Here is a 26352-nt window from a genome sequence, read left to right as displayed (position 1 = left end):
GTTAATTTAACGCGAAACACCGGCGGCTCGTTCCCGATCGCAGGCGTTTCCATAGAAACCCCCATGCGATCGGGCTGAGGCCCGCCCCTGTGGGCGCGACTTTGTCTGCGTTTGCAAGCGCAGACAAAGCGCCACATGTGGCGCCGGCCTTAGGGTGAAGACACACGTGGCGTTTTTAGGCCGTTTTTAGTAGAGCGTTTTCAGATCGGAAAAAAACGCATGCGTTTTTGACCAGTTTGAATTAAGATAATTGGTCAAACACATGCGTTTTTAACGATCTGAAAACGCACTAACTAAAAATGGCCCAAAAACGGCCTAAAAATGCCACGTGTGTCTTCACCCTTAGGGCGCGTTCACACGTTGCGTTTTGGTTGCGTTTTCATTGCGTTTGAAACGCATATACAACAGCTGGTGAGAGGTAATTTGCCTAATTACATTACCGTTTACGTTTGTAAACGCAATGTTAACGCATGCATTAACAAAACGCGTGCGTTAACATCGCGTTTACGATGCGTTTTGTAAATGGAAATGTTAACAGTGATGTAATTAGGCAAATCACCTCTCCTCAGCTGTTGTATATGCGTTTCAAATGCAATGAAAATGCAGGTCAAAACGCAACGTGTGAACGCGCCCTTAGGCTCTGGGTTACCACCTGAAACGCCTACATTATAATCCACTACTATTAGGCACCTGTGGGATCATCACATGACTACAGCATGCTTATATACTGGAAGTGAAACCTAAAAGACCGAAAGCAGAGATCTTGAAAGACTTTGAGGAAGGCCAATGGCAGTAAGTGTGTTACATCAGCACTCTTTCTCTGTAGGATCCATTCCTGGTTTTGTCTTACAGATACTGATGCAAAATACTGATAGGAATACTGCAGTGTGAAACTGGTTTAACTGATACAGAAAGTATATTGGGAAATTTATTATTTTTAACCCCTTAATGCATTATGACGTACATGTATGCCATAATACACTAAGAATGTACAAAGAGGGCTCATGGGCTGAGCCCTCTACATACATGGTAGGTACCATTTACCTGATGGCGCGACGATCCATTCCCATGGCTGCCTGGCGTCTGTATGTGATTCCAGGACCTTTCATGAGGAAGGATCTATAAGAATATGCGGAAACACACTGTTATATATCCCCAGCAAATACTCCGTATACTGAAAAAAAAGGAAAAAAATTATAAAAAACCCAAAAAGCATAAAAATTCAGATCACCCCCTTTCCCTAGAACTGATAAAAAATAAATAAACATATGTCCGATCTATAAACATATAAAAACGGTTATTCCATGCAATAAACCCTGTGACAGAAATGTCCAAACGCATTTTTTTTGCCATTTTGCAACACATAAAAAATTTAATAAAAAGTGATCAAAGGTTAATACAGTCCCCAAAATGGTAGCAATGTAAACCTCCTCACGTCCCGCAAACAATGACATCATATAAAGGTCCGTATGGCAAAGTATGAAAAAGTAATTAGCGTCAGAATAGGGCAAAATGAAGAATTTTTTGTAAAAAAGATTAAAATGTTTAAAATCTATTAAAACCTATATAGATTTGATAGCCCCATGATCGTACCAACCCAAGGAATAAGTCGAGGTGTCATTTTGAGCGAAAAATTAAAGCCGTAAACACTGGGGGGTCATTTACTAAGGGCCCGAATCGCGTTTTTCCGTCGGGGTACCCGAGTTTTACCGTTTTGCGCCGATTTTCCCTGAATTGCCCCGGGTTTTTGGCGCACACGATCGGATTGTGGCGCATCGGCCCCGGCTTGCAAGCAACGGATTTAAAAAAAAATAAAAGGGCCGCTTGACACGCGCTTACCTGCACCCACGCTTGCTTGGTGAACTTCAGTGAACTCCGACGGACTTCAGCGCAGCAGCGGCACCTGGTGGACATCGCCGCACTACCTTAGTGAATCGCCGGAAGACCCGAATCCTCCACTGAGAACGCGCCGCTGGATCGCGAATGGACCATGTAAGTAAATGTGCCCCATTGTGTCCAAAAGAAATTGGTGCAAATGTGTTTCATTGCATTTGGAAAATTTGCCCAGCTTTTCACTAAGTGGAATGCTACATAAAATGCTGTCACTAAGAAGTACGATTTGTTACATAAAAAAACAAGTCCTGAAACTGCTCTGTAAATGGAAAAATAAATAAGTTATAGATTTTTAAAGTCTGGGAGTAAAAAGTGGAAACACATGAAAACAAAAATGGCCTGGTCTTTAGACCCTTCCCGACGAGCGCCGTAATAGTGCGGCACGTGTCGGGTCCCGGTGCATGGAGAGGGCTCATGGGCTGACCGGTAACACCCGCGAACGGTGCTAACATGGGCGCCGGCATCTTGCCTAGGATCGTCGCTCCCCGTGAAGTCATCAGGGAGCGGCCATCCGTTGCTATGACAGCCTCGGGTCTTCCAGAGTTTCAATCTTTACACAGACATTGTGGGGAGATCAAACTAGGTAACTTTTTCAGGAACGAGAAGCGACCACTATCAGAAAGATCAGGCTCTCATAGATAACCATAACACAGTAGAATACCATAAAGAAACTGCAGACCCTAACCCTAACTGCGACACAATCCCAGCGCAGACACCTGTCACCGCCGTGCAAAACCCAGAAACAAAAATGCGCATGTAAGTGCAATCTGCCTAGCTACTCCTGCTTTATAACATGCTGTCTGCAGATAGGACTCTATGTACAATCTGCCTAGCTACTCCTGCTTTATAACATGCTGTCTGCAGATAGGACTCTATGTACAATCTGCCTAGCTACTCCTGCTTTATAACATGCTGTCTGCAGATAGGACTCTATGTACAATCTGCCTAGCTACTCCTGCTTTATAACATGCTGTCTGCAGATAGGACTCTATGTACAATCTGCCTAGCTACTCCTGCTTTATAACATGCTGTCTGCAGATAGGACTCTATGTACAATCTGCCTAGCTACTCCTGCTTTATAACATGCTGTCTGCAGATAGGACTCTATATACAATTTGCTCATCTCCGTCTGCTCTATAACATGCTAATGCAGATATGACACTGTGTACATTCTGCTCAGCTCCTCCTGCTCTATATCATGCTGTCTGCAGTTAGGACTCTATGTACAATCTGATCTGCGAACCTTGCTCTATTTTTACAAGTTTTCTACAAGCCTACAACATGATTTCAAGTTACCAATTTGTTTCTAGATGTAGGTGACAAGTTTGGATTCTATAAGCAACATTTCACATAATTATTAATATGCACTTGTTATTATGTAGATTATCTGACAGAAGAACAGAAGGAAATTATTGACCAACTGACTGGATGTGCCTATCTATATCTGCCAAAAGTCTGTGACCCAACGCCCTACCGCACCATCACTGGAGTGTGTAATAACAGGTGAGAAACCTTTTTTTAAATACGCAGCCTTATAGTCTGCCAAAGTTATTTATAGTATTGAATAAAAGTCGTAAAAACTCTGATTTAAAACATCTTGTTACAGATTTATGTATCAGATTTTACACTTGCTTGGCCTTAAACCTAAAGATTAGAAAATTATGTAATGGTGACTAAAATTAAATCACAAAACTTGAAGAACATGTCATAAGAAAAATATATACCTATAGCAGGGGTGCACAACAGTAGTTTAGGTTGTATCACAATATATGGAAAATGCCATTGTGCAGCACTAAATATTGCTCTAGTAACACCACAGTGTAGCCTGATAATAAACAATAATATAATCTCCAGACCAAATAATCCCATGATGGGGATTACTAATAATACAGAAACCAGTATTCCAGACTGCGTAATAATACAGACCAAAACCAGGTGATACATAAGCAAACCCCAGAAAAGAAATATAATACAGACCCCCAAACCAGATGATTTATAACAATACAGACCCCAAAATGATGAAAAATAATACAGACCCCCCCCCAGACTTGACAATATATAAAGATACATTTGTTGTATAAACTGGAACTTCCCCTTTTTTGCTGTAGAGGAGAGAACTGGGCTTCCACAATGCCCAGTTACCTGCGGCAAAAGAATGGGCTTTGGCGCTAATATAATGTATCAAAAGAAAATATCATTGCCACTAGTATAATGTATCATTAGAAAATGCCATTGGTAATAGCATAAAGTACCAATAAAAAATATCATTGCCACTAGTATAATGTACCAATATAACATATCATTGCCACTAGTATAATGTACCAATATGTTATATTGGTACATTATACTAGTGGCAATGATATTTTTTATTGGTACTTTATACTATTACCAATGGCATTTTATATTGGTACATTATACCAGTGACAATGATATGTTATATTGGTACATTATACCAGTGACAATGATATGTTATATTGGTACATTATACTAGTGGCAATGATATGTTTGGGGGGATTGGGGAATGACGGTATGAGGAGCTGATGGTCAAGTGGGGAATGAGGGTATGGAAAGTGGACAGTGTGTTTGGGCTGAGGGGATATGGAGCTGATGGATTGTGGTCGGGACTGTGGGGATTGGGCTGATAGTGTGTGTGGGGCGGGCTGAATGAAAAAGGAGCTGGTAGTATATGTGTGGGGGGTGAGGGTTGGGGAGCTGGTAGTGTGTGTTTGGGGGGGTGACGTTATGGGGAGCTGATGGTGTTTGAGGGAGACTGAGGGGATGGGGAGCTGATGGTGTGTAGGGGGCTGAGGGGATAGGGAGCTAATGATGTGTGGGGGACTGATGGTATGAGGAGCTGATAGTGTGTTTGGTGGAGGGCTGAAAGGATATAGAGCTGATTGTGGTTAGGACTGAGGAGATAGGGAGCTTATGGGTTAGGGGTACTGAGTGGATGGGAGCTGATGGTGAGGGGTGGAGGGACTAAGAGGTTGGGGAGCTGTTGGGATGGTGAGCTGATGCATGGATTTAGTGAATATGGTAAATAGGGAACTCAGGGTAGAAGAGGAAGGGGCAAAATGAGGGCACCAACTATAAAAGGAGGCACTTATGAAGAAAGAAGACATTAAACATGAACTAAGATGGAAACGACAAGGAAGGGGACAGTCACTCTAAAAGGGGGTACTTAACATAAATTGAGACATAACCTAAAAGGGAGCCTAATCCTTAGTCGAGGCAAAGAAGTAAACTAATAGCAGTAAAAAGGGTACTAATCCAAGGAGGGAGCAAATATATGGGTGCAAAATTTAAAAGATCCTAAAGTTCAAAGGCGGCAGAGGGTGTACTCAACTTATGAGGCAGGGTGTTTTCATGTCGATCGCCGCATGGGCGCCGCCATCTTGCCGCGGATCTTCGCTCCCAGATGACGTCACGGGGAGCGGCAATCCGCTGCCATGACAGCTTCGGGTCTCACGAAGGCCCAATGCTGTCTCGTTTTAACCCATTCATTACAATGTGCTAATTGCACATTGTAATGAATGAGGAGGAAAATCCCCATATACTGCCATACTGCATAGGATCGATCAGACAACCTAGGGTTAAAATACCCTAGGGAGTCTGAAAAATAGTAAAAGTAAAATTTTAAAAAAAAGTTAAAAAAAAAAAAATAAACAGTAAAAATCATAAACACATTAGGTACCGCCGCGTCCGAAAATGCCCGATCTATCAAAATATAATCGCGTTTTTTCACTGCGTTTAACCCCGTAACGGAAAATATCGCCCCAAAGTCGAAAATGCCACTTTTTTGCCATTTTGAAAAATATAAAAAAATTAATAAAAAGTGATCAAAAGATCATACAGTCCTAAAAGTTATAGCAATTGAAAAGGCCGTAAAAAGTCGCAAAAAATGACACCACCCACAGCTCCGTGCACCAAAGTATGAAGAAGTTATTGACGCCAGAAGATGACAAAATCCCCCCAAAAAATTTTGCACAGGAGGTTTTAATTTTTGTAAATGTATGAAAACATTATAAACCTATACAAATTTGGTATCCCCGTAATGGCACTGACCCAGAGAATAAAGTAGACCTGTCATTTGTGGCGCTCAGTGAAAGCTGTAAAATCCAAGGCCACAAGAAAACGTCGCAAATGTGTTTTTTCACCATTTTCACTGCATTTGGAATTTTTTTCCTGCTTCCCAGTACACGGCAGGGAATATTCAATGCCGTCACTATGAAGTGCAATTTGCTACGCAGAAAATAAGCCATCACACAGCTCTTTATGTGGAAAAATAAAAAAGTTATAGATTTTTGAAGGTGGTGAGTGAAAAATGGAAGTGAAAAAACTAAAAAAGGCCAAGTCGTTAAGGAGAGTGGCCCCATTCTGTAGGCATGGCCATGTAATATGGGTGGAGCTACTAACCTCCATACAAACTGTTTATAGATGGTCTAAATCAACATGTACATCACAGAAAAAAGACTATTACTACCTCCCTTGTACAGGAATAAAGCTTCTTTTTTAAAAGAACACAACTTAATACTGTCTTATATACATTAAAAAAATACTACAATACATTCCCCGATAAACAAGAATGTAACTACTATAATACTGCCCCTAAGTAAAATATATTGTAATACTGCATTTTATGTACAAGAATATAACTACTTTAATACTGCCCCCTATGTACAGCCCCCCAGTATATAGCCAGCCCCCCCAGTATATAGCCAGCCACCCCCTCCCCCAGTATATAGCCAACCAGCTCCCCCAGTATATAGCCAGCCAGGCCCCCCAGTATATAGCCAGCCAGGCCCGCCTAGTATATAGCCAGCCGCTCCCCCCCCAGTATATAGCCAGCCGCTCCCCCCCCAGTATATAGCCAGCCGCTCCCCCCCCCAGTATATAGCCAGCCGCTCCCCCCCCAGTATATAGCCAGCCGCTCCCCCCCCAGTATATAGCCAGCCAGGCCCCCCAGTATATAGCCAGCCAGCCCCACCCCCCCAGTATATAGCCAGCCAGGCCCCCCAGTATATAGCCAGCCAGGCCCCCCCAGTATATAGCCAGCCAGGCCCCCCCAGTATATAGCCAGCCAGGCCCCCCCAGTATATAGCCAGCCAGGCCCCCCCAGTATATAGCCAGCCAGGCCCCCCCAGTATATAGCCAGCCAGGCCCCCCCAGTATATAGCCAGCCAGGCCCCCCCAGTATATAGCCAGCCAGGCCCCCCCAGTATATAGCCAGCCAGGCCCCCCCAGTATATAGCCAGCCATCCCCCCCCAGTATATAGCCAGCCATCCCCCCCAGTATATAGCCAGCCATCCCCCCCAGTATATAGCCAGCCATCCCCCCGTATATAGCCAGACAGCCCCCCCCCCCCAGTATATAGCCAGACAGCCCCCCCCCAGTATATAGCCAGACAGCCCCCCCCAGTATATAGCCAGACAGCCCCCCCCAGTATATAGCCAGACAGCCCCCCCCCAGTATATAGCCAGACAGCCCCCCCCCAGTATATAGCCAGACAGCCCCCCCCCAGTATATAGCCAGACAGCCCCCCCCAGTATATAGCCAGACAGCCACCCCAGTATACAGCCAGTCCACTGTAGTATATAGCCAGCCAGCCCCCTGTAGTATATAGTTAGCCAACCCACCAGTATATAGCCAACCCACCAGTATATAGCCAACCAAGCCCCCCAGTATACAGTTATCCAGCCCCGCAGTATACAGTTAGCCAGCCAGCCCCCTGTAGTATATTGCCAGCACCGCCCATATACAGCCAGACAGCCCCCTTATATATAGCCAGACCCCCCTTTACACAGGTCCCCACTCCAGTACATATATAAAAAAAAAAACATGAAATCCCCTTCCGACCAGTATGGGGAGAGTCGAAAGGTGAGTTCATGTTTTTTGTTTTGTTTTTTGGTTGCAGGTGTCAGTTCCTTGGCCCTCTCCTGCACTTGGTCTAGCTGATGCAGCATATACAACAATATTAGGACCCAGTACATAGTAGTTCTCTGAGCAGCGAGTTACAACCTTGGTTACTGCACCAATAAACGCCTCCAATATTGACAGAAACACTGGGTTTGGATTTACATACAGGGTGTTGGTTGTAATAAGCAACATATGGACAAGTATTATTTGAAGAAAGTGGAAATATTTTTTTTTATGCCAGACTAACTCTTTGATCTGTGATACTACAAAACTCAAGATATTTTTTTATTTACAGAAAACATTCTTATTATGGTTCGGCAAACATTGCTTTCATACGTCTTCTCCCGGCTAATTATGAAGATAATAGATCCGTGCCACTAGGCTGGACACCTGGCTCTACCCACAATGGCTATTCTCTACCTCCGGTAAAATAACTTTGGACTTCATACGGGTGGAGGGTGTGGTATACAGAATTAGGTTATTTTTCATAAAGGCTCAAAACACATCCATACTCAGTGCATGAAACCTTAACCATGTGAGGATTTCACAGACAGAATATAATTGGGGGCATATATTATCGAACTTTCAAACGGAAAACAGGCAGAGATTTTTTCCCCCCATGCTGCGCCTCTTGCACCTATTCATGAAGTGACGGCACCACAATATTGGTAGTTTTCCGAGACTTACAAATATTTTTTATGGGTAGCAAAATTGTGGGATACCAAAAGTCCCAATGCCAAATATGACCATATGGTGCACTGTATATGCGGTAAAGTTTACCATTATGGGCACATATGATGGACACAAGAACATGGTTCATTAGCACAAATACACATTAACAATTAACAGATGTGACTACCTGAAGTAAACAAAAATTCAATAACAGCAAATATCTAGAAACTTGTGAGGAAATGACAAATAAACTATACTGAAAAATGTCCATAAAAAGAAAAAATGATACACATGTCACCAGAGGCTGCACAAACTTTTTGAAGGCAGAGAAAAAATACTTCTCTTGACATTTTGGAGAAGTATTTTTAGCCGATAAGGAGTACCAAACTTGTAATACTGTGAATAAATAATATTTAGGCATATATAATAATAATCGGATGTTAATTGTTTGCAGGGAAACCATAACTGGAGGTTTAGTGGCCCCAATGTATGAGGCACCCACACAGCGTTGCTACATCACTATCATATTACATGACATAGGGGCACATTTACTAAGAACAATGCCATCTGTGCTATGTGTAGTTTACCTGTGTATAGTGCAGGGGGCGCCAGATTCAGGATTGCTGGTGCACATTCTTCATGAATTTGGCACCCCCGACACTGCCCCAACAGAGTGCGCCAACTTTGTTTTTGGTGCACCTTTGACATGGGGCGTGCAACACAATTCTGTCAGAGTCTGCTTGATAAATCTGGCGCACGGTCCGACTGAGCACCGGAACGCCTCTAATTTGTGTTTCATGATGCCCAGTGCAGCTGCCCCACAGACACTTCTTAAATACCTGTGCAAGGAGTTTGCACTAAAATGAACGTGCAAAATCTGACAGAAAACTGGCACAAGCACCTTAGTAAGTGCCCCATTGCATGCAAGAGGTGCAAAGCCCTGCTACATGACTATTATACACAAATTACATGCATGAGCTGCAAAGCTCTGCTACATGACTATTATACACAAATTACATGCATGAGATGCAAAGCTCTGCTGCATGACTATTATACACAAATTACATGCATGAGATGCAAAGCTCTGCTGCATGACTATTATACACAAATTACATGCATGAGGTGCAAAGCTCTGCTACATGACTATTATACACAAATTACATGCATGAGATGCAAAGCTCTGCTACATGACTATTATACACAAATTACATGCATGAGATGCAAAGCTCTGCTGCATGACTATTATACACAAATTACATGCATGAGATGCAAAGCTCTGCTGCATGACTATTATACACAAATTACATGCATGAGGTGCAAAGCTCTGCTACATGACTATTATACACAAATTACATGCATGAGGTGCAAAGCTCTGCTACATGACTATTATACACAAATTACATGCATGAGATGCAAAGCTCTGCTGCATGACTATTATACACAAATTACATGCATGAGGTGCAAAGCTCTGCTACATGACTATTATACACAAATTACATGCATGAGGTGCAAAGCTCTGCTACATGACTATTATACACAAATTACATGCATGAGGTGTAAAGCTCTGCTACATGAATATAATACACAAATTACATGCATGAGGTGCAAAGCTCTGCTACATGACAATTATACACAAATTACATGCATGAGGTGTAAAGCTCTGCTACATGACTATTATACACAAATTACATGCATGAGGTGTAAAGCTCTGCTACATGAATATAATACACAAATTACATGCATGAGATGCAAAGCCCTGCTACATGACAATTATACACAAATTACATGCATGAGGTGCAAAGCTCTGCTACATGACAATTATACACAAATTACATGCATGAGGTGCAAAGCTCTGCTACATGACAATTATACACAAATTACATGCATGAGATGCAAAGCTCTGCTACATGAATATAATACACAAATTACATACATGAGATGCAAAGCCCTGCTACATGACTATTATACAGAAATTACATGCATGAGATGCAAAGCTCTGCTACATGACTATTATACACACATTACATGCATGAGGCACAAACAAAGCTCTGCTACATGAATATAATACACACATTACATGCATGAGGCGCACACACAGCTCTGCTACATGAATATAATACACACATTACATGCATGAGGCGCACACACAGCTCTGCTACATGAATATAATACACACATTACATGCATGAGGCGCACACACAGCCCTGCTACATGAATATAATACACACATTACATGCATGAGGCACACACAAAGCTCTGCTACATGACTCTTATACACACATTACATACATGGGGCACACACACAGCTCTGCTACATGACTATTATACACACATTACCTGCATTAGGCAACTGCACAGCTCTGCTACATGACTATTTTACACACATTACATGCATGAGGCACACACACAGCTCTGCTACATGACAATTATTCACACATTACATGCATGAGGCACACACACAGCTCTGCTACATGACTATTATACACACATTACATGCATGAGGCACACACACGGCTCTGCTATATGAATATAATACACACATTACATGCATGAGTCACACACACAGCCCTGCTACATGACTATTATACACACATTACATTCAAGAGACGCACACAGCTCTGCTACATGACTATAATACACACATTACATGCATGAGGCGCACACACCACTCTGCTACATGACTATTATACACATTACATGCATGAGGCACACACACAGCACTGCTACATGAATATAATACACACATTACATGCATGAGTCACACACAGCTCTGCTACATGACTATTATACACATTACATGCATGGGTCACACACACAGCTCTGCTACATGAATATAATACACACATCACATGCATGAGGCGCACACACCGCTCTGCTACATGACTATTATTCACATTACACGCATGAGGCGCACACACAGCTCTGCTACATGACTATTATACACATTACACACATGAGGCGCACACACCGCTCTGCTACATGAATATAATACACACATTAGTTGCATGAGTCACACACACAGCTCTGCTACATGACTATTATTCACATTACATGCATGAGGCGCACACACCGCTCTGCTACATGAATATAATACACACATTACATGCATGAGGCGCACACACAGCTCTGCTACATGAATATAATACACACATTACATGCATGAGGAACACACAGCTCTGCTACATGACTATTATTCACATTACAGGCATGAGGCGCACACACTGCCCTGCTACATGAATATAATACACACATTACATGCATGAGGCACACACACACACTGCTCTGCTACATGAATATAATACATTACATACATGCGGCACACACACCGCCCTGCTACATAACTATAATACACACATTACATGCATGAAGCGCACACAGTTCTGTTACATGACTATTATACACACATTACATACATGAGTCACACACACAGCTCTGCTACATGAATACACACATTACATGCATGAGGCGCACACACCGCTCTGCTACATGAATATAATACACACATTACATGTATGAGGCACACACAGCCCTGCTACAAGAATATAATACACACATTACATGCATGAGGCGCACACACAGCTCTGCTACATGAATATAATACACACATTACATGCATGAGGCACACACACAGCCCTGCTACATGAATATAATACACACATTACATGCATGAGGCACACACACTGCTCTGCTACATGACTATTATTCACATTACACGCATGAGGCACACACACAGCTCTGCTACATGAGTATAATACACACATTACATGCATGAGGCACACACACAGCTCTGCTACATGAGTATAATACACACATTACATGCATGAGGCACACACACCGCTCTGCTACATGACTATAATACAAACATTACATTCATGAGGCACACAAAGCTCTGCTACATGAGTATAATACACACATTACATGCATGAGGCGCTCACAGCTCTGCTACATGAATATAATACACACATTACATGAATGAAGCGCACACAGCTCTGCTACATGACTATTATACACATTACATGCATAAGGGGCACACAGCTCTGCTACATGAAGCGCAAGGGCCTTAGTAAATGTGGGCCATGTTATAAACACAATGTTAACATGTGTTAACATTAAGTTTTTATATATGCATTGTTATCGCAATGCAATTAGGCAAATCTCCTCCAGAAAGTGTTTGCACATTGGATCGCAATGTACATGACACATATTAGCAAAGCCTGACTTCAGTGCTACTCTCTCTAGCTCTATGACTTTATATATTTTAATATTCATGGATGATAAAATGGCAAAAAAGTGGCAATTCGACCATTTAGGCGCTATTTTTACTGGGAGGGGGCTTTAAATGTTTACATTTTTCTATTATTTCAACCGCCCCCCTAGGGTACTTTAACACTGGAGGGTCTGATCACTTATACAATATACTACTGTTATATAATATTAATATAATATAATTGATATATACTATATTAATGTTACTGCTGATTTCTAATAGCCTGCTATCGGCAGGCTATTAGTACCCATGGCAAACCTACAAGTCCTCTATGAGACTTTAGGCTGCCATGGCAACCGATCGGCGCCCTCTGATGTCACAGGAAGGGTGCCGGTCAGCCCTTTTCGGTGACGCGGCCCGATTCAATCGCTGCAACTAAGGGCACGTTCACACGTTGCGTTTTCATTGCGTTTGAAACGCATATGCAACAGCTGATGTAAGGTAATTTACCAAATTACATTACCGTTTACGTTTGTAAACGCAATGTTAACGCATGCCTTAACAAAACGCATGCCTTAACGCTTTAACGCGTGCGTTAACATCGCGTTTACGATGCGTTTTGTAAACTGAAACGTTAACAGTGATGTAATTAGGCAAATCACCTCTCCTCAGCTGTTGTATATGCGTTTCAAATGCAATGAAAACGCAGGTCAAAACGCAACGTGTGAACGCGCCCTAACAGTTTAACTGCTGCAGTTACAGGAGGGTGTCAGCTGTGTTATACAGCCAACACCCGCCGTGTATGTACTGAGCTCAGCCTGTGAACTTTTCTCCACCCCCCCGTAGCACCAGGATTTAATTGTAAGATGTGATGCCCAAATGGGTTAAAATACATCTGCATTTTTGCCATTATTAATACTGATGCATTTTGTGATGCGTTTTGCTTCATGCATTTGCAGTGCGTTTCAAAACGCAATGCAAATGCAGCGTGTGAACACAACCTAATATTGTACAGGTAATAATTCCATGTAGCATTTCCCTGAGCCCCCAAAATCAATTTCACTGGTGGGCCCTAGGACTCCCATTCCGACCCTGGAGTCCACCACACTGGACCATGAAAGAGGAAATGATCTAGAAGATGTTTAGATACTTGACAACAAGCTGGTAGCAGTTTATTAGGTCCGTTTGTGCTGACAGGTTTCCTTTATGCAGTTTGATTTTGGTGATGTAACCATTCTCCCCTAGGCACACTTGTAACACTATTTTCTGACTTTCTTACAACAGGCTCGTGATGTATCAATTGTCATTGCACGCGTTTCCGCTAATCCCATAGAATATGATCCCGAAAGAGGAGTCATGTTTATGCAATGGGGACAGCTTCTTGATCATGACGTTACCTTCTCTGTTTCCTCTCCAACAAGTTCACCATATACTGGAAATGTGGACTGCAATAGCTGTGAAACAACTGGTCCCTGTTTCCCCATAGTGGTAAGATCATTTTCTGACACATTTACATTTCAATATTCTGATTGTCGTCCTCCCATGACCATAGCTATAAAACCTCCACATTAGGCAGTAATGTGCCTTAAATGGCTCCATAACATGTCAGATGGATCACACGACAAGGTTATCACGGGTTGGGGGCAAAAGTCTTAGTTAAGCCCCAAGTACTTTATTCGGATGCCTTATATAATAGCTGTGTGCATGAGGTTTTAGGCTTCTTTAAAACAAACATGTTCAGAAACACAGACTGTGAGACTGGGTATAGTTTCACAGACTAGAAACTACCCTAGGGAAGGAACTTCATAGTTACATATGATGCAAGGAGTCTGTGTATACATGTGGGACTAACATGCCATACAGTAATGATGTATTAAAGGGAACCTGTCACCAGGGACCTAATTTTCACTAAAGACAGGTTGCACAAGCCCTTCACACCTGCAGTGCAAAAATGACTCTGCTTTTTCTAAGCATTTGCATTACAATATGATTGTGTGTTATGACTTACCTTGCACCCTGACAAAATCCTGGGGTAGTCACAAGGGTTGGGCTTTGATTTGGATGCATTTCAAAAAACAACATGTGATTAGTCTGTGTTACTCACTCATCAGATCTTAGCCCCCACCTTTGAGCTGTAGAGCTCCTTCTCCTGCTCCTTCTCAGAGGTCACAGCCTGGTGAGCTGACATCAGTGGGAGAGGGAGGAGCTGCACAGGAGCACAAAGATGGGGGCTAAGATCTGAGGAGATAGTAACACAGACAAGTCACATGTTGTTTTTTGAAATGCATCCAAACCAAAGCCCAGCCCCTGTGACTACCCCAGGATTTTGTCAGGGTGCAATGTAAGTTATAACATACAATTATATTGTAATGCAAATGCTTAGAAAAGGCAGAGAGGCATTTTTGCACTGCAGGTGTGATGGGCTTCTGCAACCTGTCTTTAGTGAAAATGAGGTCCCTGGTGACAGGTTCCCTTTAAGAATGGCACATTTGTCCAGGGAATGCAGGGACTCCTTGCACAACATATAACTGTGTTGATAACAAGCCGTAGTCTACCTGCACACAAACAAGGGCAAAATCCATTAACATTCATTTTTCACAGCTAATTTACTTCATTCTGGTATCCATTTCTCGTGTAATTTCTCATAAGTAAAAGTCTATGAATGTTCCATGAAAATCGTTTATGACTCGGCCGCGCTCTGCTGTTTAACGGATTTGTTGCATGGGCTGCTAAAATAACTACCCCTGTCACTGATCCATTAAAAAATTGCATTTAGTGCAGCCGATATTCCCTGCCGTGTGCACTAGCCCCAAGTGTTCAAAAATTTGATAATATCATCTCCACTTTCTATCAATAATCTACAATCTAAATGTATAATGTATAATTTACAGTATTATGACATCATTATATTATCCTTTCATTCGGTCCTTTTTCCAGTATCCACCACATGATCCCCGATATAACAATGGGCAGAAGTGCATACCATTGATTCGCACAGCTGCTGCGTGCAGTCTGACAGATCCTAGACGTAACCAGCTGAATGGAAGGTCTTCATTCATTGATGCCGGCCCAGTGTATGGCAATGACATGAACCTCGCCAATGCGCTTCGCAACCGCACAAACGACTTGGGTCTTCTGGCTATTAATCAGAACATCTCCGACAATGGATTACCCCTGCTGCCTCATGATACCAGTTCACCAGACCCATGTTCTATTGCCGATCCAGTAGTTAAAGGTCCTTGTTTTCTAGCAGGTGAGATTATGAAAAGCTCCTTTGTGTATGTGACAAGAATTAAAGCACTTACCATTTATAATCCAGTATAAGCCGAGTTTTATATAAGCCCCACTTGGCTTATATTCAAGTATATAAAGAAAAATAAACATAGTACTTACCTCCGGCGCTCCCCGCAGCTCCTCTTCAGTCTCGGGTTAGTATGTATCAGTGCGAATAGAGACGGGCCCATGCACTCTGCCAGCTCACACAATGTGACGGCGGTGTCGCTACCTGATGACGTCCTAGTGGTTGCGAGGGTAGAGTGCATGAACCGGTCTCTACCTGACCTATTACACAGGAAGCCACGAGAGGAGGAGCTGTTGGGAGCGTCAGAGGTAAGAACTGTTTGCACAAAAAATGGGACTAATATTTTTGTAAACATCAACTCAAACACTTTTTTATATCTAACGGGTGCCTATTTTACCCTTTTACTTGAACCTCTTTTCATCCAAAATATAAAAACTTTCATTATAAAATGTTTACTTTTAAAAGAATGTATTCACACTTGAGTGATTAAAATGACTGCTGACTGATTAGATCTAGTTTGTCACTTGCCTGTGGCAATATATTTGGAGTATTAGTGTGGCAGTCTATAAATATCCAGAGTATCTGATTCTAGATTGACAATGATGCTGATAGTCTATCGCTCTCTGCTACATAAGATAATACAGGCGGTCCCCTACTTAAGGACACCCGACTTACAGACAACCCATAGTTACAGACGGACCCCTCTGCCCACTGTGACCTCTGGTGAAGCTCTCTGGATGCTTTAAAATAGTCCCAGATTGCAATAATCAGCTTAAAATTGTCTGCAATGAAGCTTTATTGATAATTCTTGGTCCTATTACAGCAAAAAAATTTGAAACTCCAATTGTCACTGGGGCAAAAAAAAAAATTGTCGGGAACTACAATGATAAAATATAGAGTTTCGACTTACATACAAATTCAACTTAAGAACAAACCTACAGTCCCTATCTTGTATGTAACCCGGGGACTGCCTGTAGTGTGTAATGCACTCCTCTATATAAGTGACCAGGACTGCACTCACACTACTCTCACGATCATTTTAATTTGGTCCCATAGAACTGCCTTTGTCATCATAAGCTCGAGGAGGCAACAATGTAATGTAATTGGTATTATGTGGTGAACTTTAAACAAAAGTCAGTAGGGGGGGGGATGTAATTCTCAATAAGAAATATAATTCTCATTCAATTCTGTGATCTACTCGATATACTCAACATTCATTGGACCTTGTCTAATCTATGTCAAGCTACAGTATAGAGAATTTTATCTGATAAATTGCAACTTAAAAAAAAAACCATCCCAGCCCCATCCCCCAACATATTTTACCACAGGAATGGCATCATCAGGGGTATAGGGGGCTTTAGACTGCTATACAGGAGGTCCCCTACTTAAGAACACCCGACTTACAGACGATCCCTAGTTACAAACAGACCTCTGGATGTTGGTAAATTACTGTACTTTAGTCCTAGGCTACAATAAACAGCTGTAACAGTTATCACAGGCGTCTGTAATGAAGATTTATTGTTAATCCTGATTCTTATGACAACCCAACATTTTTAAAATCCAATTGTCACAGAGACCAAAAAATATTCTGGCTGGGGCTACAATTATAAAATATACAGCTTCGACTTACATACAAATCCAACTTAAGAACAAACCTACATACCCTATCTTGTACGTAACCCGGGGAATGCCTGTACTAATACTCCAAATATACTGGAGTAACTAACTATAGCAAATAAGTCTGCAGTAATTTAAATCACTCAAGTGTGAATACATTCTTTTAAAAGCGTTGAATTAAAAGTTACATTTTAGATTTTTTAGTGAAAAGAGGCCCAAATATAGGTGTAAAATAGACACCTCTATTACTAGGGGAGGGTGCAGGACATTTCATTATTAAGGGGAGGCAGCTGAGCTTTTCCATAGTGAGGTGAGGCTGCTAGTAATTTCATTAGTGAGGATAGGCTGTGACCAGTGTTTTTCCCGCCCTAGGCTTATGCTTAAATTAATGTTTTTCCAGTTTTTTGTGGTAAAATGAAGTGCCTAGGCCTACATTCAGGTCGGCTTATACTTCATTATATGGCACGTTACACAGACATTGGGGCACATTTACATACCCAGCCGACAGAGTTGACCCGAAGTGCATTGTCCGACCGGAATGCACGGTGCCGCTATTCACTAAGATTGTGCGCCCGATATCCTGCATGTGTCGCTTCCCCGCTCAGGTCCGCCAGAGTTCACCATCTTCTCCCTGGTGCATGTAAGTGCATTGGTTGCGACACAATTTTAAACTTAAACCCCCCGTTCAGTCCGAATCAGTAGGATCATCCGACAGCCCGTCCCCCATTTTCTGTCGCATGAAAGCTGGCGCTGCTGCGCCAAAATCCGATCTGGTGTGACACAATCCCCTTCTAAATACCTCTCATAGCGGCGCAAATCACGAAAATGTTGGGAAGTCCAACGAAAATGCAATCCGCGGACCCATAGTAAATAAGCTCCATGATTTTTTACTTAGAACAGCCAACGTTGGAGAGAATTCCTTTGTAGTGCAACATACCCACCAGGACCTAGTAGTCCAGGAGGTGATTGGCTGAATGGTAAAAGCAGCATTACAGCTAATTCATTGAATAATGCACGGGACAAGGCCAAAAGGGAGGAACATGACCCATTTTGATTGTATTTCTGAAAACTTGGAGTCCTGCTCCTCTCTTCAGCCTCTGCACAAGGAATGAATCAATTCAATGAATCAGCTGTGACTGGGGAGTTCCTTTAAGTACTATCTAACTCTCCACACCTGTCTTGGCTATCAGTGTAGACGCAGAATAGTAAGTTTTCCCCTGGAGAACTCCCAGCTGATGTTAAAGTGGATAGCCTGGGACACATAGAGAAATGTCATACATCTCTGGTGGCAAACAAGCCTCCATCACATTTATATTGTGGCCTTTGTCCTCCATCTCCCTCATATTGTGGTCCCTGTCCTCAATCCCCCTTATATTGTGGCCCCTGTCCTCCAACCCTCTAATATTGTGGTCCCTGTTCTCCATCCCCCTCATATTATGGTCCCTCACCCCCATCCCCTTTATATTGTTCTCCTCCTTATTGTAATGTGTATTAAACAAAAGTTATTACTTACCTTTGCCTCATTCCCCTCCTCTTCTTCTTTGGCTCTAAAGCTCACTTGGGTGGGGGGCTGGTCTTGAGTCGCACAGGACAGCAGGACAGAGGTAAAAAACCAAGACTGTCCCACGGCATCTAGGATGGTTGGGAGCTACCTCTTGTCTCCTGTTGATGTTTGCTAATAGTATTAGATTATCATGATACAGGGTTTAACTCCACTTTAATTTAGTTTCTAACATTCTACAAGTATCTAACACATAGAAAAAGAGAGATGAGACAGCTCAGAGTCATGAGAAGGATATAAGACCCCATAATAACACACTCAGCTTCTTCTGTCATCTCAGCTGTCGGTCATGTGACCATTGCAGAGTAGAACTAGACAGTTCTCTGCTGCGCCAGATTACTCCCCGTGTCTGGTGCAGTATAAGACTGAGTTTTCTGGCAAAGGGTGGATATTTTCTGGGTTTGCTACGCTCTCTTTTATGGAGGACGCGCCCTTTTTTTCAGAAAAGCCGGAAAAAGTCGAAAAGCTGCAGTAAACGTGTTGCAGAGCATTTTCAGGTGCAAGTTACTCAAGTATTCTGGTGTAGACATATGAATACATCATCCATCAATTTGTTATTTTGCCATCTTGAGTATATTTAAGACCTTTGTCCCAGTGTGTATAACTCTTTAACCCCTTAGGGTTCTGCGTCCAATATATCAGATGCTGAGTGCAGTGACTTAGTGCTCAGCGTCCGATGCCGGTTCAGCTCAAGATCCGAACACCCTCGGTCGGAGTAGGCTCTGATTGCGGGGTCTTTTAAGGTGTGTTCCCATTCCTACACTCCTACCCTTTCACAGTATGTACCACACACCGCACTGATGGCTCTTGCTCCCCATTCCTTGCTGTCAAGCATTGTTCTATTTGGGGGTATTTAACACTATTTATGGAGAGGGCTCACAGACCAAGCCCTCTCCAAAAGCAGTGGGTGTCAGCTGTATTACACAGCTGACACCACATTCGGTGCTGGCACAGATCACAGCACTTAACCTGTTTGGTGCTTCGGTCCAACCCAAATACGCCACGTAGCAGTCCTGTATATGGACGCTGCCATCTTGGATGCCCAATAAGCATGTGACATCATCAGAGGGTACCTATCGGTTGCCATGGCATAGATGTCACATAATCAGCAATATGTATTACACTGTGCTAGTGGCAGATTGGGCACTGTAATTAAGAAGCAGTATGTTCACAATATACTGCAATACAGTATATTGTATAAGTGATCAGACCCCCTAGGGTTTAAGTACCCCAGGTGGACCTGAAATAATAGTAAAACAAAATTTTGAAAAAGTTTTAAAAACTAAAAAAAAAATAGTACACATATAAAAATAAACAAGTTAAGGCATAATAAATATGTTAGGTATCCTTGCATCCCAAAAAAGTTCGATATATCAAAATATACAAACAATTATTCCTGTCGGTAATCCCTGTGATAGAACATCGTGCCTAAATCACTACTTCTTCGCCCTTTTTGCCTCCAATAAAAATTGGTATAAAAAGTGATCAAAAGGTCCTACAGTTGTCAATATGGTAACAAGGAAAATGTCATCCCTTCCCGCAAAAATGAAGCGCCAAACTCTGAAGTATATACAAGTTATGGTGTCAAAATGTGGAAATGCAAAGTTTTCTGCAATCACTGCAATCACACTGAACCCAACAATAACTGGGAGGTGTCATCTTGACCACCAGAATATGGCGCAACTGTGGTATTTAGCCAAAGTTTTTTTTTGTCGGAGCATATAAAATTCTCCACATTTTTCAAAATAAGACACTCTCTCACTCTCAAAGTTCTTGATTCCCTGCCTTGTTACAAATGAATAAATTATCTAACAATATTTAACCGATACTCGCCTGAGGCAGACCGAGTCTTCCTTGATCGTCGGCTTTTAGCAAGTTAGAGAAACAAAAAAAAACAAACAAAAAAAAAAAAAACGATAACCTTTATGAGCCTTCCAGGCTTCCGTAGTTTCCAATTAACGAACGGGGATAGAATAAAGGAGAAAGAAGTCATGCGCCATCTTGTGGAATAAATGTGGAACTGCAACGACCCTTTTGTCTATATTTGAAAATAAAATGTACACCGAGGACACCTTGTGCATAAATTTAAACATTACACCCACATACAAAGCAATGTAGGTACGCTGAGGACACCCTGTGGGCGAAGTATGTCTTACATCCACATAGAAACTAATATACGTACGCTGGGGACATCTAGTGGAGGGAGATGAGAATTACAATCGCGCAAGGGGTAACACAGCCCAATTCAAATGGACACCTAGGACCCCTGGTGGATATAGTAAATATAACACTATCTTCACGCCATATAGCAGCAATACACGATATAGCAATTCAAATTAATACAATGTAGGGAATTGTATTTTCATGATAAAAATTTTGATTTTGTATTTTCTTTTTCTCTCTATCTCGTGCCAAAATGGCTTTTAAAACTGACTGTGATGAAGTTAAAAGATATTGGACTGATGATGTGCTCGGTACGAGCCACGAAACGCATCTCCACGTTTCTATATGTTAATATATTTGAAAGTGTTTTTACTGTGCATTTGCTCATTCTTTTGTGGAATAAACAAAACAGTATTTATACACTTTTTAGGCGCCAAACGGATTTTTTTTCCCACAAGGCGCTATATGCTCACAACCCCTAGATTTTTGCCAATTCCACCACATTTGGAATTTTTTCCCAGCTTCCCACTACATGACACAAAATATTAAATGGCGCCTCTCACACTACAATTTGTCTCGTAGATTCAGACTTGTAAACAGTAAAATCAAAAAGATGCCTTGTGGATGGAACAGAGTAAAAAAAAATATACATATGTTATCTGTATGTACAGGCGGCCCCCTACTTAAGGACACCCGACTTACAGATGACCCCTAGTTAAAGACAGACCCCTCTGCCCCCTGTGACCTCTGGTGAAGATCTCTGGATGCTTTACTGTAGTCCCAGGCTGCAATATTCAGCTGTAAAGTGTCTGTAATGAAGCTTTATTGATGATTCTTGGTCCCATTACAGCAAAAAATTTCGAAACTCCAATTGTCACTGCGCCACAAAAAAAAAAATTGTCTGGATCTACAATTTTAAAATATACAGTTCCGACTTACATACAAATTCAAGTACAAACCTATGGACCCTATCCTGTACGTAACCCAGGGACCGCCTGTAATCTAAATGAACCACTGCACTTAGGGTGATGCCACACATGGCGTTTTGAACCCGTTTCCAGGGTGGTTTTTAAGCAGTCCATTAAAAAACGCATGTGTTAAAAAACGCATCAGTTTTTGACAGGTTTTACCAATTATCTTAATTAAAAATGGTCAAAAACGGATGCGTTTTCAAAAGCCACATGTGTTTTTAAAAAACGGACCAAAAACGGGTTTGAAAGGCCATGTGTGGCATCACCCTTAGGGCACGTTGTGCTTTGATTGCGTTTTAAAATGCATTACAACAGCTATCTCAGTCAATTTGCCTAATTACATTACTGTTAACATTTGCTTTTACAAAACGCATTGTAAACGCAATGTTAACACATGCGTTTTGTTAACACGTGCATTAACATAGCATTAACAAATGTAAATAGTAATGTAATTAGGCAAATCCCCTCTCCTCAGCTGTTGTAATGCGTTTCAAAACGCAATGAAAACGCAACCAAAGCGCAACGTGTGAACGTGCCCTCATTGTTCTTTTTAGCCCAACCACAGACAGAGCCACCCCATTATCAAGTCCTTCAGGGCGCATTCACATGTTCCGCTATCGCACAGTGGGCGGGGCTCCGGCCGATCGCATATGCGTTTCCCGGGAAACGCATGCGATTAATAACCCGATCGCATGCGTTTCTCTGGAAACGCATATGCGATCGCCCCAAACTCCGCCCCGTGTGCGCTAGCGGCGCATTATGAACGCGGCGCTAGCGGAACGTGTGAACGCACCCTCCGTGTTCTAAGGGCAGGACATAAACAAGGAAAGACCTGGAAGACCACATTGATACCAGCGTGGAATCCCTGATGAAATGTTTCTTTGTTCTGATTTGCATTGTTGTTTTAGGGGACAGTCGTGTGAATGAGCAGACTATGCTGACTGCCTTTCATACGCTCTTCATGAGAGAGCACAATCACCTTGCGACACAAATGCATGAAATGAACCCACATTGGTCCGGAGACAAAATATACAACGAAGTCCGAAAGATAATCGGTGCAATCTTTCAGGTACAATATCATTTTTTCCAGTTCCTTTCCATTAAAAAGACTTTTCCTTTTACAAAAGTGTCTTTATTGTTGGACAGAAAATTACATACATTGAGTGGCTGCCGCTATTGTTGGGGGACCATATGTCAGAGTGGATTCCCCCATATACAGGCTACGATGAAGACGTGAACCCAGGAACATCCAATGTCTTCACCCAAATCTTCAGGGTCGGTCATACAATGGTTCCGCAGGACATGTACTTGGTAGCAGAGGATTACACCACAGTATCAAAAATTCCAATTTATAGAACATTTTTTTCCGCTTTCCCTATAATAACAGGTAACTTCTCAATTTCAATATTCTAGTGATAGCAGTGCTACAGGAATAATGACTAATCTCTGAGGACCCCTCATTACATCCGCAGGTGGAATTGATCCAATCCTCAGAGGTATGATGCTGTATAATGCCAAACTAAACCGCCAGGATCAGATAATGGTGGATACATTGAGGGAAAGTCTTTACCCAGTGTTGAATGATTATGGCGCTGATCTAGCCGCAACTAATGTGCAAAGAGGTCGAGACCATGGGATGCCAGGTAGGGCGTGAATACGTGACAGTAACAATATATAGAAATGCAATGTTTTAAACCATAACCCAATCTAATATATAATATAGTATAATACAACGACGTTGGATTGGGTTCAAAACGCCACGTGAGCCGCCAGGCTTTGGCAACGGTCACACGTACCGCTAGGCGTCCGTCATAACACGACGATAGCGCACAGGGGGAGGTCCTCGGCCTGAACGCACATGCGTTTCCAGGGAAACGCATTCGATTGTTAAGCCGATCGCATGCGTTTCTCTGGAAACGCATGTCCCTTCGGCCCAAGGACCTCCCCCTGTGCGCTAGCGTCGCGTTATGAACGGACGCCTAGCGGTACGTGTGACCGCGGCCTTAGGGCGCGTTCACACACTGCGTTTTGGTCACGTTTTCATTGCGTTTGAAACGCATATGCAACAGCTGATGAGAGGTAATTTGCCTAATTACATTACCGGTTATGTTTGTTAACGCAATGTTAAATGCGTTTTGTAAACGGAAATGTTAACAGTGATGTAATTAGGCAAATCACCTCTCCTCAGCTGTTGTATATGCGTTTCAAATGCGATGATAACGCAGGTCAAAACGCAACGTGTGAACGCGCCCTCAGGGTGAAGACACACGTGGCGTTTTTAGGCCGTTTTTGGGACGTTTTTACTAAGTGCGTTTTCAGATTGTAAAAAACGCATGCGCTTAAAAACGCAAATTACGATCTAAAAACGCACTTAGTAAAAAGGGCCCAAAAACAGCCTAAAAACGCCATGTGTGTCTTCACCCTCAGGGCACGTTCACACGTTGCGTTTTGACCTGCGTTTTCATTGCGTTTGAAACGCATATACAACAGCTGAGGAGAGGTGATTTGCCTAATTACATCACTGTTAACATTTCAGTTTACAAAACGCATCGCAAACGCAATGTTAACGCATGCGTTAACAACGCGTTTTGTTAACGCATGTGTTAACATTGTGTTTACAAACGTAAACGGTAATGAAAATCACCTCTCATCAGCTGTTGTATACATGTTGCGTTTTGACCTGCGTTTTCATTGAGTTTGAAACGCATATACAACAGCTGAGGAGAGGTGATTTGCCTAATTAGATCACTGTTAACGCTTCCGTTTACAAAACGCATCATAAACGCGATGTTAACGCATGCGTTAATGCATGTGTTTTGTTAACACATGCGTTAACATTGCGTTTACGAACGTAAACGGTAATGTAATAAGGCAAATTACATCACATCAGCTGTTGTATATGCGTTTCAAACGCAATGAAAACGCAACCAAAACGCAACGTGTGAACGCGCCCTCAGGGTGATGCCACGCATGGCATTTTTGGTCCATTTTTAAGCATGCGTTTTTGATCATTTTGGACTATTTGGCTGGTTACAACCTATTTATCTATTAAGATAATTGGGAAAAACAGACAAAAACCTAAGGGCGCGTTCACACGTTGCGTTTTTGTCGCGTTTTCATTGCGTTTGAAACACATATACAACAGCTGATGAGAGGTGATTTGCCTAATTACATTACCGTTTACGTTTGTAAACGCAATGTTAACGCATGCGATAACAAAGCGCATGCGTCAACGCGTTGTTTACACATGTGTTAACATCACGTTTACGAAGCGTTTTGTAAACTGAAATGTTAACAGTGATGTAATTAGGCAAATCGCCCCTCCTCAGCTGTTGTATATGCGTTTCAAACGCAATGAAAACGCAGGTCAAAACGCAACGTGTGAACGCGCTCTGAGGTTGAAGACACACGTGGTGCATGCGTCCAAACCGATCAAAAAAGGATGCGTTTTTAAATGGACTGAAAACGCATGCTTAAAAATGGACCAAAAGAGCATCACCAAAAGGCTGGCGGCACACCTGCCGTTTTTAAGAAGTCCGTTAAAAAACGCATCCGTTTTTTGAAAACACATCCGTTTTTGACAGGTTTTACCAATTACCTTGATTAAAACTGGTCAAAAACGCATGCATTTTTTTTAACGGACTGCTTAAAAACGGCCCAGAAACAAGTCCAAAACAGGTCCTAAGGCCAAACGTGGCGTTTTTTAGACCATTTTTGGGCCATTTTTAGATGTGCGTTTTCAGATCGTGAAAAAAAAACCGCATGCATTTTTTAAAAAGCATGCCTTTTTGAAATCGCGTCCGTTTTTGACATGTTTTACCAATTATCTCAATTAAAAACGCATGCGTTTTTGACTATCTGAAAACGCGCGACTAAAAACGGCCTAAAAACCCTGAGGGCGCGTTCACACGTTGCGTTTTGACCTGCGTTTTCATTGCGTTTGAAACGCATATACAACAGCTGAGGAGAGGTGATTTGCCTAATTACATCACTCTTAACGTTTTCGTTTACAAAACGCATCGTAAACGCGATGTTAATGCATGCGTTAAC

The 26352-nt window shown here is 42.2% G+C and overlaps 1 protein-coding gene across 1 annotated transcript in view; it reads left to right on the top strand.

Annotated features, from left to right (window-relative positions):
• The window catches only part of LOC140119328 (eosinophil peroxidase-like), a 44105-nt gene that overhangs the window by 5687 nt on the left and 12066 nt on the right, over window positions 1-26352 (top strand). Inside the window, exons 4-10 of the mRNA XM_072138232.1 lie at window positions 3276-3396; window positions 8106-8235; window positions 13974-14177; window positions 15627-15942; window positions 23211-23371; window positions 23449-23689; window positions 23775-23945. Of these exons, the coding sequence (XP_071994333.1) occupies window positions 3276-3396; window positions 8106-8235; window positions 13974-14177; window positions 15627-15942; window positions 23211-23371; window positions 23449-23689; window positions 23775-23945 (1344 nt within the window). The remainder of the gene's footprint in view (window positions 1-3275; window positions 3397-8105; window positions 8236-13973; window positions 14178-15626; window positions 15943-23210; window positions 23372-23448; window positions 23690-23774; window positions 23946-26352) is intronic.

The sequence above is a fragment of the Engystomops pustulosus genome, chromosome 2, assembly GCF_040894005.1.
Source record: "Engystomops pustulosus chromosome 2, aEngPut4.maternal, whole genome shotgun sequence".
NCBI lineage: Eukaryota > Metazoa > Chordata > Amphibia > Anura > Leptodactylidae > Engystomops > Engystomops pustulosus.
The sequence above is the reverse complement of the archived record's forward strand: the minus strand, read 5'-3'. Positions and strand labels throughout refer to the sequence as shown.